At 47.7% G+C, this 13,556-nt stretch overlaps 1 protein-coding gene across 5 annotated transcripts in view; it reads left to right on the forward strand.

The window, feature by feature from the left end:
- Positions 1–975: 975 nt before the first annotated feature.
- ZBTB46 (zinc finger and BTB domain containing 46) overlaps positions 976–13,556 on the forward strand; it is a 50,790-nt gene continuing 38,209 nt past the window's right edge. The window contains exons 1-4 of one of the 5 annotated variants that reach the window (XM_069871515.1): positions 976–1,088; positions 1,961–2,217; positions 8,492–8,619; positions 10,744–10,879. In XM_069871515.1, the coding sequence (XP_069727616.1) occupies positions 10,826–10,879 (54 nt within the window). In that variant the 5' untranslated portion in view covers positions 976–1,088; positions 1,961–2,217; positions 8,492–8,619; positions 10,744–10,825. The remainder of the gene's footprint in view (positions 1,089–1,960; positions 2,218–8,491; positions 8,620–10,743; positions 10,880–13,556) is intronic. The other 4 variants (XM_069871512.1, XM_069871517.1, XM_069871516.1 and 1 more) reach the window with 4 other exon arrangements.

Below are 13,556 nucleotides of genomic sequence, written 5' to 3' on the forward strand. Positions count from 1 at the left end.
CCATCCCTGGAGGGGTTCAAGGCCAGGCTGGATGGGGCTTGGAGCAACCAGATTCAGTGAGACTGGATGGGCGTTGAGGTCACTTCCAACCCAAACCATTTCGTGATTCTATGACACCTTCAGAGAACAAGGATTCCTGTGGGACCCAGTACGCTCATCCCCACAACAGGGATGCTCCATTTTTGTCCACTTGGGTTGAAAACAAGCCAGGGCACACGGAAGACGCAGCAGCAATGGAAAGACCCTTCCATCCCACGACTTCTGGAGAAAAGCGAGCTCTGGAAGAGCTTGCCCAGGGGAGCTGTGTCTGCCCCATCCCTGGAGGTGTTCAAGGCCAGGCTGGATGGGGCTTGGAACAACCGGATCCGGTGGGAGGTGTCCCTGCCCGTGGCAGGGGGTGGAACTGGGTGGGCTTCGAGGTCCCTTCCGACCCAAACCCCTCTGTGATGCCGTGACCATCCCCGTGCCCCTCAGCCCTGGCCCGGGCGCGGCTCCCGGCACAGAGAGGGGCGGCCGGAGGGGTCGGGAGGACCGAGGGGGGCATCGCCCGTCCCGTCGTGCCCCGCGCGGGCAGCCCCGCGCGCGCGCCCCCGCCCCCCTCCCCACTTCCGGTGTCCGGCAGGGGCAGCGCCGGCGCCCCCGCTCCCCCGGCGCAAGGACGGGAGGGGAAGGGGGCGTGGCCAAGGAGATGGGGGCGTGGTCTCAGGGAGGGCCGTGCCTGGCGCTGTCCAATCACCGCGCGCCGGCGGGAGAGGGGGCGTGGCTTACGGAGGCCCGTGCCCGGCGTTACCCAATCAGCGCGCGGCAGCGAGGGGCGAGTGGGCGTGGCCAGCGCCGGCACGCGCCGCGCGGCACCGCCTCCCCGCTCCCCCCCCCCCCCCCCCCCAATCCCTGCCCGCCGCGGGCTCGCGCCCCGCGCGCCAGAGGGAGCGGCGGGAGCGCGCCCTGCACCCCCCCAGCCCCCCCGCTCCTTCCCCCCCCTCTTCCCCCCCCCCCTTCTTCCCCTTCCCTTCCCCACCCGGGAGGAGAGGCACGGAGTGACCGAGCTCCGGCCGCTCCGACGCCCCGCTCTCCTCCATGGGGCACAGGTAAGCGCCCCCCAACCCCCCCTACAGCCCGCCGAGGAGGATGGGGGGGTCACCATAGCCACCTCCCCCCCCCCCCTCAACCCGGCGGCGCCAGTGGCTGCCCCCTCCTTCCCTCCCCCCCTCGGCGCCAGGCGAGGCAGGGGACACCGGGGAACCCCCCCTATTTATCCCCCCTCGTTTGTTCCCCCCATCCCTCGAGGAGAACGGGGGTCGCCATGGCCACCCCCTCACCTGCCCCCGAGGTAGCACCGTCGGTTTCCCCCCCTTTCCCTTCACTTCGAAACCAGGCGAGGCAGGGGGCACGGGGGACCTCCCCCTGTTTTTCTCCTCACCTCCCATTATTTATCCCCCTTTCCTTCCGAGGGGGAGGGGGAGCCACCGTGGCCACCGCCGGCGACACCACTGACTGTCTCCTCCCTCCCTTCCCACCTTGGGGCCAGGCGAGGCAGGGGACACCGGGGACGCCCTTCCCATTTATCTCCCCATTTGTCCCCTTTTTACCCCACCTTTTATCCCTCCCTATTTGTCCCCCCCCAAGGCGAGAAGGGAGGGGGGTCACCATGCCCACCCCTCTCGGTGACACCCCTGGCTGTCGCCTCCCTCCCTTCCCACCTTGAAGCCAAGGGGACACCGGGACCCCCCCCCCCCTTTTTGTCCCCCCCGATCCCAGCAGCGATCGCTCCGTGCCCCAAAGGGGGGGTTGAGGGGGGGCACGGTGCCTTCTTTGGGACGCGATGCCTTATTTTGGTGCGGGTGGGTGGCTTAACTTGGTAAGTGGCAGGGTTTAACCCCCCCCTCCCCCGGCCCTTCCCTCCCTCCCTCCCTCCCTTCTCCTCCTCCTCCCCCCCCCCCCCCCCCGTAACCTCCAAAAGGGGAATTTTCCAGCTGGTAATTTCTGCTGCGTCAACACCCAGCTCAAGGGAGAGGGAGAGAGAAGAGAGACAAGGGGGGCATTTTAACAGCCAGCTCCACTTGCGACTAGCCAGCCTTCAACCCCCGGCTCCAGCCTCAACCCCCGGCTCCAGCCTTCAAACCCCCTAAAAAACAGCCTCCGTGCAACTTGGACCAAGAGTTTTGTCAGGAGTGTGGTTCAAAACTGCTTGGAAAAAGGGATGAGGTAATAATACTGGTGAGGCATGTTGTATTTCTCTCTCTGCCTGTCTCTTTTTTTTTTTTTTTTCCCTCCCTCTCCTCTCTCTCTCTTTTTTTTTCTCTTTAAAAAGCCAGGCCTGTTTTGGGTTATTGTCTCCCCCTAAAGCCAGACACAGATCGCCTGGCCTTGCCTCCATTTTAATTGCAGGCTGAAATGGGGGAAGTGACCCTCTTTTGGAAAAAAAAAAAACCAAAACCAAAAAACCCAGCCAAACCCCGTACAAACGATATAAAAAATATCGCTGCTCCTGTAAAGGGATGTAGGTGATTTTTCATCAGGCTGTAACAAGTGCAAAAGTGGCTGGAAATGTTTTCTGTCATGCTGGGAAAGCACTGAGGTGTCCTCTTTTTCCCCCCCTCTTTCTCCAGGAGGAAGTGTGTTGTGTGAAATTTGGCGGAGGGGAGAAAAGGAGAGGAGCCCAGGAGGTGTGGGGAGAGGCAGGGGCTTGCGGCTGGGCTGGATTGCCTTTGTGTCTCTGCAAATAGACATGTCAGTTCCCAAAGTCATACAAGTAGTGCCTGATAACTCAATCCCGGGTGACAAACGGAGAATGGAGCGGGTTCGCAGGGCTGGAACAGTGGGAGGATTTCGCTTTTGGAATGAAAGGAGGGGTAAAACATGTTGGTGGCTTCTGAGGAGGTTTCTTGGGGCGCGTTATTGTGAGGCTGAGCTGAATCTGGAGGTAGAAACCCCTACTTATTTCATTTTACACCTGACAGGGGGAAGATAAACAAAGGAGAGTTTAACGGCTCTTTAATGAATTCCTCATGCTTTTTATTTTGCAATCTCAATGATTCATTTGGCAAGCCTTACAGGACCGGATTATTATCAGCATTGTTTAAAGCCCTGCTAATTAGGAGATGTGTTTAGCAAACAGCGGTATTGTAGACACCTGTACCAAAGTTCTTGTGTGCAATTTAATGGCATCACTGCTATAATTTTTTAGGATTTAGTTACTGTAATGTAGATCTAAGGCTCAGTTCTTAAACTCGTTCAAGTATTTATGACAAGCGTGGACTCCCTGTGTACAGAGAGGAACCTGGCTACCAATGCTTTCCGTGTATTTTCTCCAAAAGGAGAGGGAGATTTTTCTTTCTTATTTCTTCTTTTCTCTGGAGATTAGAAGAAGCCACCTTATCCAAGAAGAGTGAGAAAAAAACCTAATTTTGAGACAGAAGCTTGCTGTGACAGGATAGCTCTTCCACTTTTATCAATACCTTGCTTGAACATTTTATGTTTTTACAACATCTTTTAATTTGGAATTAAATTTTACTTTCTTTCTTAAATCCCAGCAGACGCTTCTCTCCCTGATTGTCAGGTTTTATGTTTTGAAATCCTTAGTGATGGAAAAAAATGGGTGGAGTGTATTATTAGTCACAATATTTTCAATATGTGGTGAGGAATTATCTCTTTGAGGTGTTTTTTGGGAATTGAGAAGGAGTTGGGTAGAGGGAGAGCTGCAGCCGTGTTTAGGGGAGCTCCCGAACAGGCGTTCATGAAAAATACCACTTGTTTTGGTACAGCAGAGTGATAACTTTAACTGAAACAGAAAACTAGTCTTTTGTTTTTGATGCAGCCTGTCCAGGAGGGGCAAACTTGCTCACAGCTAAACTTCTCTCGCGGTTGTTTTCATAGACTGTGCGTTAGCTTTGCTGTAATTGACTCAATTGAGCGTGTTATCAAAAAAGAAAAAAAAAAAAGAGTGTTCTGGTAATCCTGACTTCAGGGGTTTGTTCCTGTGTTTTAAAAGCCACTTCGTGGTAGGGTGCATAGGATTGAGCCTTTGAAAACATGACCTGTACACGGGGTTCTTGGAGACTGAAGAAAATGGGCCACTCTCTCCCCGTGGTCTTTGTTTTCTGGGACAGCTGTACAACAGTGGATATGTTCTTCGCAAGAAGATTGGTTTTTTTAACTGGAAGTGCTTGGAGGAAAACCAGTTTAGCAGCCCTCCCCTGCTTCCAGCAGTCCTGCCTCCAAAGGAAAAAAGCCTCCTGTTTGATGGATCTCTTGTTTGCTGTTGGTATGTTGCTTTTCCTCTGGCAGCGTGTTGTGGTGCTGCGAGGTTCAGCAGATTCTTTTTGTCTTTGCTTTCCACTTGCGTGGATTGTTGGGTTTTTTTTCCTTCTTTTTTTAAGATACATGTTTTTGAAGTTTCTAAGCAAAGTTTCCTGCCCTCTTGGCAGCGCAGCACCAGGCTGACACTCAACCCAAGCTGCTGCTGCTCGCTGTCAGAGCTGAATTATTTCAGAATTCAGTTCAGCCTTTCCCAGGACAGTTTTCCCTTCATGTTCTTGCTGGTTTTACTGTCAGCTTCCGGACCACTCTGTAACGCTCTCAAGACTCCCCCTAAATTGGTAAAAAGCATTCACAGGGGTTTTCCCTGCTCCTGTCTGCATAGTTTAATGGGCAGACAAAAGGGCAAAGGAGGGCTTAGTTTAAGTCTTCGAAGAGCTACCTGCGACTGTAATGGTTCTCCCACATGTCCGTTATAATTCCCAGGAGCCAGCGGTTCGTGTCCATTCCTGGCTGCAAGCGTTGCCCTAGAAAATTTGGACACAAAAGGATTCATGCTGTGTTTATATTTTGCTTCTGGCTTACAACTGGCTTGAATATTTCCAAGTGTGTGGCTTACCTGTGTTTTATGTGTTTTGTGATATTTGAAACTCGAAGTGCTGACAGCAAAATCGAGCAGTGAGGCTGATAGCAGGGGTCACGCTGGGTGAGAAGAGAGGACCTATGGTAGCTGAGGGACGGAGGGAGGCGTTTGGTCTGCAGGCAGCCCTGCCATCCAGCTCCACACCGAAGGATCCCTGTGAGCAGTTCTGGGGTATTGTGGTCAGGTACAGTGACAGTCAGAACTCTGGTTGCTTCCAAACTTCACTTTATTCCTTTTTGAGGGCTTATAGTTTCACAGGGTGATGTGTTTGTATTACAGTTCCCTTAAAACCAACCTTTGATAGTTGATTTTCTCAATTCCCTCTGCATCTTCAGTGTTGTAGGCACGATGAGAAATAAAAACCTGCATCATTTGTTGCAGGACTTCTTTCTCTGAGATGCGAGAGTAAAGATTCTTAAATTCCTGTAACAGTTCAGTAGTTTGCTGGATCGTTGCCTTGGTATATTTTGATGCAGAAGGATGTCCAGTTTGGAGGGACGGCTGCTTGGGATCCAGTTCCCATCCTAAAGCCACTGACTGAACATGCTAGTGCTGTAACTGCTGTTTCTCAGTCTCCCCTCCAATGAAGCAGGAGTGCCAGGCTTTACTCAGCTCTTCCAAAACATAATAGTCGTGCTAAAAATGCTTGTTCTTCCTAAGTGCAAACTGGCATAAAGCACTCACTGGATTTCCTGGGAGCTGTGATGGTGTTCTGAGGTGGGTGGGTGGGCTGTGCCGTCCCTGACCACGCTGCTGTGGCGCCGTTATTTTAGTCAATAGTTGCTTTAACTTTCCTTCATACACACAGATTTAAGAAACATCAGACTGCTGTTGAAATGTCGGTTTGGAATAGCATCGGAGAGCTTTGCAGGCAGGGTGGGATCCTTGACGGTAATTCTAATCAGATGGAAATGTGTTCCACTTTGCGGTGTTCTGTTGCGCCTGGGTATGGGTGTACGTGTGCATCAGAGCCAGCGGCGCAGCAGCTGCGCTGAATGTAACAGGTAGATGCCAAGATAGAGCTGAAACATCCCCTTTCTGGGGATGAGGCTTGCTTTTATTCCAGCCCATTCAGTGCTGAGCCCTTCTGCACTGTTACTTTTCTTGTGTGTCTGCTCAGAAAGAAAAGCCTTCTGCAGATGTTGGAGTTGCCTAGTGTTCCCTTTAGGTGAAAACAGAGTTGGGGTCTCCTGCAGTTGAACAAGGCATCAGGAATATTCTACAAAGGCAGCTACCAGCTGTGTGGGGATTAAATTAAACTTAGTAACGAGAATATTGGAGTCTGTGCCAGAAACGTAGCTGCGTGAGAACCCTACTTAGCAAAGTGAGTAGGGTTTTATGCATTAAAGAGTATGTTTATACCTGTGCATACTTAAATACTCAATTATCTTTCATAATTATTTCCTCCTTATGTGTTGAACACGCTGCTTATTCCATCCAAGCAAGTGTGCTTCCTGGTATTCCTCGCCTTCTGATGAGGAACTCTGCAGGAGTTGGTGTTCTGGGTGGTTAGCTCACACTTTTTGAGGACAAGATTAGGCAAAATTCACACCTTTTGCACTAACAGACCACTGGAGGAAATACTTTTGTGACCGGTGCTCAAATCGTGCTCTGAAACAGAAGAATCGTTGGGCTGTATTAGCCATTAGGTGCTTAAAATACCCAAATCTGACACCAACTAATTTCAGTACGGATGAACAAAGCAGTCGGGATGCAGTGCTCCTAAAAGACCTGCCACTGTAGCACCGGAGAACGAGGCGGTGGCTATATATAAAACCAGCTGATTGACTTCCTCCTTATTGCCACTGTATCCTTCTTGGCTTCAGTCCACCTCTTTTCTATAACAGTTGATCAAATCTGGTTTAGGCAATTTATGCTAAGAAGTGAAAAGGGGCACTTACCCAAGTGCTTGTGCCATGAATTACACAAACAAAATTAGATTGTTCACAGAGCACCTTGAATGTTATCTTTGATTTTGGACTGGTTGATGTTTTCACTCTTGGTTTACCCCCAGCTCTTTATGTGTCTTTTCTGTCTGTTAGGTGCTCTTTCCCTCGGTTCCTCCTACCACTATACTTCTCTTTAAAAAACACCTCATGGTTCTTCCTCCTCTGTTGCCTCCCTCCCTTTTTACGTACCAAGTTTGGGAACTTCAGCGAAGATCCCCTTGTTAAAAGGCCAAAAACCAATGAGAAAGTTTTGGGGGAACCATTCTTCAGGGCAATTCCCAATGTGATTTGCTTCCAGTTCTTGAATCCTCTTTTTTTAAAGTGCTTTTTATGTTGTTCCTTTGCTTAATAGATGCACAGGAGGACAGTCTTTTTGTGTAGATCACTTTTGTGACTCTCTTTTTAAGTGGAAGCTTAAGCTCTTGTAGGAGTTAGTGCACTCGGACAGGTATGTGTCGTACTAGCCATGGGCATGTGGATTGTTTCAGGCTATTTGTTAATCTTCACTGCTAGTGTAGCAGATGTAGCTAAATTCATACATCTTTTGGTACCACCGGGCTTCTCAAGCTGGTACCCTGTAAGACACTTGCTTTTGAGGTGCTCTTCTGTGTTCTGCAAGGTTCGTGGCACGGGTGGTGTTTAGCCTCTTCTCTCAGTGCAACCAGCTGAGAGAGAATGGAGGTGACATACAGGGGGATGATACGAGCCCCTATTTCTGTGCCAGGGTGGAGAGAGAGGATGGAGAGGCAGGCACAGAGATGGAGCTGGAAGTTGTGGGGAAGAGAATAAGGGAAATGTGGTGGAAATGCAGAGTGCAATGGAAATAACACTGCAAGTGAGCATTTTGGACTGGAACGTGCACCTAGTGCCCTGCTGGAAAGGTGCATCCTGTTGGATTTGCAGTGTTGCCAGCTGGAACATTTAATGTCGGACTGTGTAGCTTTTACAGGCATGGAAAATAGAACATGGATTTTCTGGTAGGTATTTGTGTATTCGCCTATCTCTTTGTGCGGTTTCTTTTTAACAGACCCCTTTACGTAGTGCTTCTGTGCACGCTGCTTGCTGACATGAGGGTAATACTGGCTTCCGAAGGCTGCGATTCCGTTGAGTTAGGAGGAACCGCAATATCTTACTTCTGCATGATGCGGGCACAGATTTTTCTGTAACCTTTTGGCAGATATGTTTGTTTGGAGGAGAACCACGGTAACTGTGAGGTGAATCCTAACCCCTTTTGAAGTGTGTGGATGCAGGTGTCAGGAAACATTAGCTGAAACTTTCTAATGTTAACTAGAACAAACAGTATTGTTAAAATTGTCTGAAATCCTCATAAAAAGCACTTTTTTTTTTTTTTAATAGTGGCTTCTTCAAAGCACTTCTCTTCTGGAACTGTAGTCAGAAATTGTTACTAATCATAGAATCTGTATGTTACACTCTTTCCTTAACTTCGGGGCTAAATAATTGTTTCCTGTATAGTTAATTACAGAAATATATTGGAATATTTCTTATTTGAAATGGCAAACAGTGCTGTAGATGTGTAGTTGTTTTAACTCTTGCTTGTAATTATGTGACACTGAAGACTTTGTATGAAATTAAAGTTGAGATTTTAATTTTTCCCTCCTGTTCTTTCCATTTCCAAATACAGGACATGTGATGAACCTTTTGGACTTTGCAGCCAGAGACTGTTCTCCTCCCTTCATTAAAACATGCCCTCTCCAGCTGTGAAACATCACGACATCCGTTTTTACTGACGGGAAACATTTTCAAAGATTGGTAAGTTCTCGGCATTTCAAAGTGTTTTATGGTGCGGTCAGGGAAGGAGAAAGAGGAGCTGGAGATCATGTTGTCATGAGGACTTTGTGAAATTTTACTTACATTGATACCAGAAGTTCATTTAGAAACCTGGCCCAACTCCAAGACTTGGCCGATTCTCCTGCTCTGTGGTAGAGGTGCCTCAATTCATCACAGAATGGTTTGGGTTGGAAGGGACATTAAACCCCATCCAGGTCCAACACCCTGCCATGGGCAGGGACACCTCCCACTGGATGAGGTCACAGTTGATTAGTTCTCTTCTGTTCCTTTAGAAGAGGAGAATGGATGCAGAGCTCCAAGCAAGAATTAAAAATGCAGACCGGTGTAAAATAGTAAAGGTCTCGGTTTCTGGAGGTCTTTTCCAGCCTAGAAATTCTGTGATTCTCTGTTCATACTGGGCTGTTCTGGACCACTTTGTGACCTTGGGGCAAAGGTGGAAATGAGAGTCTCGACAGCCCCAAGTTTAAGTGGAAAAATGTATGACTCTTACACGTTGCTAACAGAGTTGGTTCCCATGTGTCTGTGTTGGTCTGGCTCCCTTGCTCCCCCATTTAATTTTTTTAACTGTCTGAAAAACAGGACTAGAAAGAGCCAGCCAAAACAATCGCTATGGAGAAGCACTCGGAATCAGAGAGAAGCAAGACTTGGCAGTCTGAAACAGGAGTTGAGAACAGAGTCAGTGGTATTTGCTTCAATTGGGTCATACTTGTTTTTAAGATGTTCGCAGTTCTGCTTGTTGCTGTAAGAATGCTTGGATTTTCCTTGTGACTTCATTTGGTGAGAAGCTCAACATGAGCCAGCAATGGGCACTCACAGCCCAGAAGGCCAGCTGTATCCTGGCCTGCATCCAGAGCCGTGTGGCCAGAAGGGCAAGGGAGGTAATTCTCCCCCTCTGCTCCATTCTTGTGAGACCTCACCTGGAGTTCTGTGTCCGGTTCTGGAATCCCCAGTGCAAGAAGGATGCAAAACTGTTGGAATGGGCTCAGAGGAGGCCATGACGATGATCTGAAGGCTGGAGCACATCTGCTGTGAGGAAAGGCTGAGAGAGTTGGGGTTCTTCAGCCTGGAGAAGAAAACCTCCCAAGTGACAAGGGATAGGATGATAGGAAACGGCCTCAAGTTGTGCCAGGGCAGGTTCAGATTGGATATCAGGAAAATTTCCTTCATGGAAAGGGTTTTTGGGCACTGGCAGGGACTGCCCAGGTTGGTGGTTGAGTCCCCATTCCTGGAAGGTTTAAAAGACGGGCAGATGAGATGCTCAGAGATGGTTTATTAGCGGACAGGTACGGTTGGACTCGATCTCAAAGGTCTTTTCCAGCCACTTCTTTGATTTTATGAAGTCTGTTTTGTGTAAGAAAGCGAGATGACAGTTGTAGCAGATGCGTCCTTGCAGGCAGAAATCTTTTGTGAATCCTAGGTGAATATTCCCATTATTTACACCTTATGATCATTAACATTAATGTTTTATCTGAGAATTTTGTCTGTGAAGGTGCCTCACTATTCCCAAATATCTGTATTTTACACAGCATTCTCAAAATCCTGGGGTCATTCAGTCTTTTGCCCTGGCATGGCACCAGCCTGTAGGAACTGGCTGTTAAATGCCATGAGAAGAGGAAACTCTTCAATGTTCCATTGAAAACCTGAGGTTTCTTTTTTTCAGGGGTTGCACTGTTTGCTTTTTAACCTCGGTGCTTTATAGGTCAAATCAGGTGAATTAGCGCCCTGCAGGCCACAAATGTCTCTTTAAAAAGTCATTAAAGTGAGAATGTTTTGAAAAGCTCCCGAACAGGAAACGCTGTTGTTTCAAGAACCTGTTTGAAGTTTTAGTGTCTAAAATTAGACTTTTTCTTCCCATGCTTTAAGAAGTAACTCTTGGTTTTGTTAGTGTGGAAAGATAACCATGCTTGAATTACCTGCCGTGTGTTGTAGCTTTGAGTTAATGTTTTAGGGGTTCATTAGACCATAAACAGGGATGTTTATGAGTTTGGGATGCTCTGAGTTTGGAGGGAAAGGACTTAATGTATCGCTCTTCAATGATCCTGTAGTGTATCCTAACAGCTTCTTCTGCTTTGGGTTTTGCCGTAGCTCTTGTCTTTCTCCTGCAAGAGTCACAGCAGTGCTGTCGGGTCGCAGAGCGGGCACTACCTGTGCTGCCCTGGGGCTGTTGATGTCCTCAGCTGCCGCAGGAGAAACACCAGACCTGGAACCCAGTTTGTTACTGGTAAGAAGTGATGGTCTTGGGATTTACATTGTTGATCAATACCCAAGTTTGCATGTTTTTGCTAACAGAACCACTACAAATCTTGCATCTCTAGTGTTTCTTCTTTCCTCCTATTTTTAACTTTACAGTTTCTAAATTTCTAGTTCTGATTTCTAACTGCCCTCCTTCCGAGATGTGGAGGCCAACGGTTTTCCCATGGCTTTCATTTTCAGACCTAGTTTTCTCTTTGAATTCTTCAAGTGCTGTCAGAATTTGTGAAGGTTAATAAATAGATTTTTCTAAGATTCCTTTAGAAATCCTGTCTTTTGGTTGCACTTCCATAGTGTCCAGTGTCTGCACGCTGTTGCTCACCCCATAATACCAGGTTGATGGTTTGACAGATTAGAAGCCAAACCCAGGTCTCTGGTCTGAAGTTATGGGGCAGAGTGCAAAATGTTTAGTGAAAGCTCCCCGTTCTTTAATGTTATGGAGTTAGATTTTGCTTTGTGATTTGCATTTGGATTGCAGAAACAAAGCTTTGATGCTATGAATGACTAGAAGCATGTGGTGGTTGGCATGTCCTTATTGTTTTTGCTGAAATTGGCCACCTTTTAATTCCTAATCGCGTTCAGATCTGTATTTTCATGGCAGAAGCGATTGGAGACTGATGATATGATCTTAAATGTATTCTGTGTCCTGTCTAAATTGAACCTGGCCCGACAGGGAGCTGAAATCTCCTTGTTTGCACTGAGTGCTGGCGGTTTGAGTGAGTGATTCCTTTGCTGGCATGTTAAGCTGCTAGAGGTGTAGCACTTGCCCTCCTGCTGCTGTTTGAACTTTACTCATGGGCTTTCGGGATTGTAGGTTGTACAGAGACGCTAAACAGAGATGCAGTTTAAATGCTGTCAGTGACAGGGTAGCAGTGGCTTGAAATTGGAGAAAGTTTAGTGGATCTTCATCAGGCAGATGTTAAGTATTGGTAGGAGTTCGGGGGTTTTTTGCCCTGCAGTCATTGAGAATGGCGTGAGCTTCTCAAATCTGATAATAAAAACTAGTATATTTCTTCAAGTTCACTGAAAATTGTTTGCCTCGCAAATTCTTGCCTTTTCTGTAGTTGTATTGTATTTGTCAAACTGAGTTCTTAAACTTGTATTTTCTTCCTGTGACTCCTAACCAGTAGGGATGAAGAGGCACCGTTGGGCTGTAATTAAGCATTTGCATCCCCAGTCATGAGGGAAAAGTGGCACACTTGTTTTCATGAAACCGGGAGTTGAGAGTAACTTCTTTGGCCCAAGGGTCTGGGCTGGTCTGTTTACAAACGCCTGCCTGTTTATCTCTGGATCCAGAGTTGTGGTTGGAACGACCAACTTAAACAGGAATCCTTGGCTTTGCGAATCAGAACAGGGTAGAGGAGGAGTTTCTTTTGGCAACTGTTCATATTTGCATCTGCTTTGAGCAAAGCTGAATGTGCAGGGGGGCAGAGGGTTGGAACTGGGCGATCTTTAAGGTCCCTTCCAACCCAAACCGTTCTGTGATTCTGTACAAATATAATTTGAGGGTTTTGAGTATCAATACCCGAAAATCTCTTCTAGAATTGCGCTCCGCTTCAAACACATGTATAAGAAAACACTTGGCTTCTGGAGATTTGTACTTGTGAAGCCTGTGAGCAGGGAGCGGTAGCTCTGCAGGGAGTTACCTTTTCCGAGTTCTGCTTTTCTGCTCCTTTAGGAGAAGTGTAGGTACCTTCCTTTCCAGTTGCTAAGGTTACACTGGGGGTTTTGTTCTCTGTTCTTTTCAGCACAGGGCACATGGGTAGGAGGAATCCTGTGCGTTTCTGTTGCCTTTAATTGGATAAAAGTGAGGCTTGTATACACACCGCCTTGTTGTGCAGGGAGGCGTTTCAAGCCAGATCTCACCTTACAGAGCTCCTTGGCGGAGGAATTTAAAACATGCTGGAATGTCTTGGGAGTGAACATGCAGGCAGGACTCAGGGGAGACGGAGAAGTGGGGTGTGTTTGTTGGGGGTTTGTGTAATAAACCATCGGAGCAAATTGGAGTTCTTCCTTAATCTGTTTGTGCCACTCTCCGAAGGGGAGTGGGAGGAAACAGCACATTTTTGGTTAAATTCCAATTGACCTGTTTTCTCTGGGGAGCGTGGAGTGGCTGGTGAGGAGCACGGCACTGTTTGGGGCTCTGGACCTCACGTCCTTAGCATTAAGTATAGAAGTGGGTTCAGAAAATAGTAACAGACTACATGTCAGGTAGCTTAAACTTTTGGTTTTCTTATTCTGAAGGAGCAAAAGGTAAACAAACAAAACTCCTACCAATACCATAAACCCCAAAGCCCTCTCATTCGGGGTTTTTTTCTTCCTGTTTTCCTGCTGAGGGAAGGAAGGTTTATTTTTGTCCCTTCTCTTTCCCAGGGGACTGCACTGTAGGGGCTTTCATCTCTGTGCTCTGCTTCTTGACTGTGGCTTTGTGCCAAAATTCACATTGTGTGGCAAGTTTTAGGATTTGTGCCCCTGGATTTCACCATTGTTAAGATTTTGGTCAGGAGAATTATTAATATTATGTGTACTTATGCTGGGAAGTTGGCTTTGTAAGTGTCACTCGTTACGCTCTTCAAAACCCAATATTAGGTGAAGATTGTGTTTATTTACACTCTTATTGTGTCACATGGTGATGTTTTCATGTTCAG

The sequence above is a fragment of the Phaenicophaeus curvirostris genome, chromosome 18 (genome assembly GCF_032191515.1).
Source record: "Phaenicophaeus curvirostris isolate KB17595 chromosome 18, BPBGC_Pcur_1.0, whole genome shotgun sequence".
Taxonomy (NCBI): domain Eukaryota; kingdom Metazoa; phylum Chordata; class Aves; order Cuculiformes; family Cuculidae; genus Phaenicophaeus; species Phaenicophaeus curvirostris.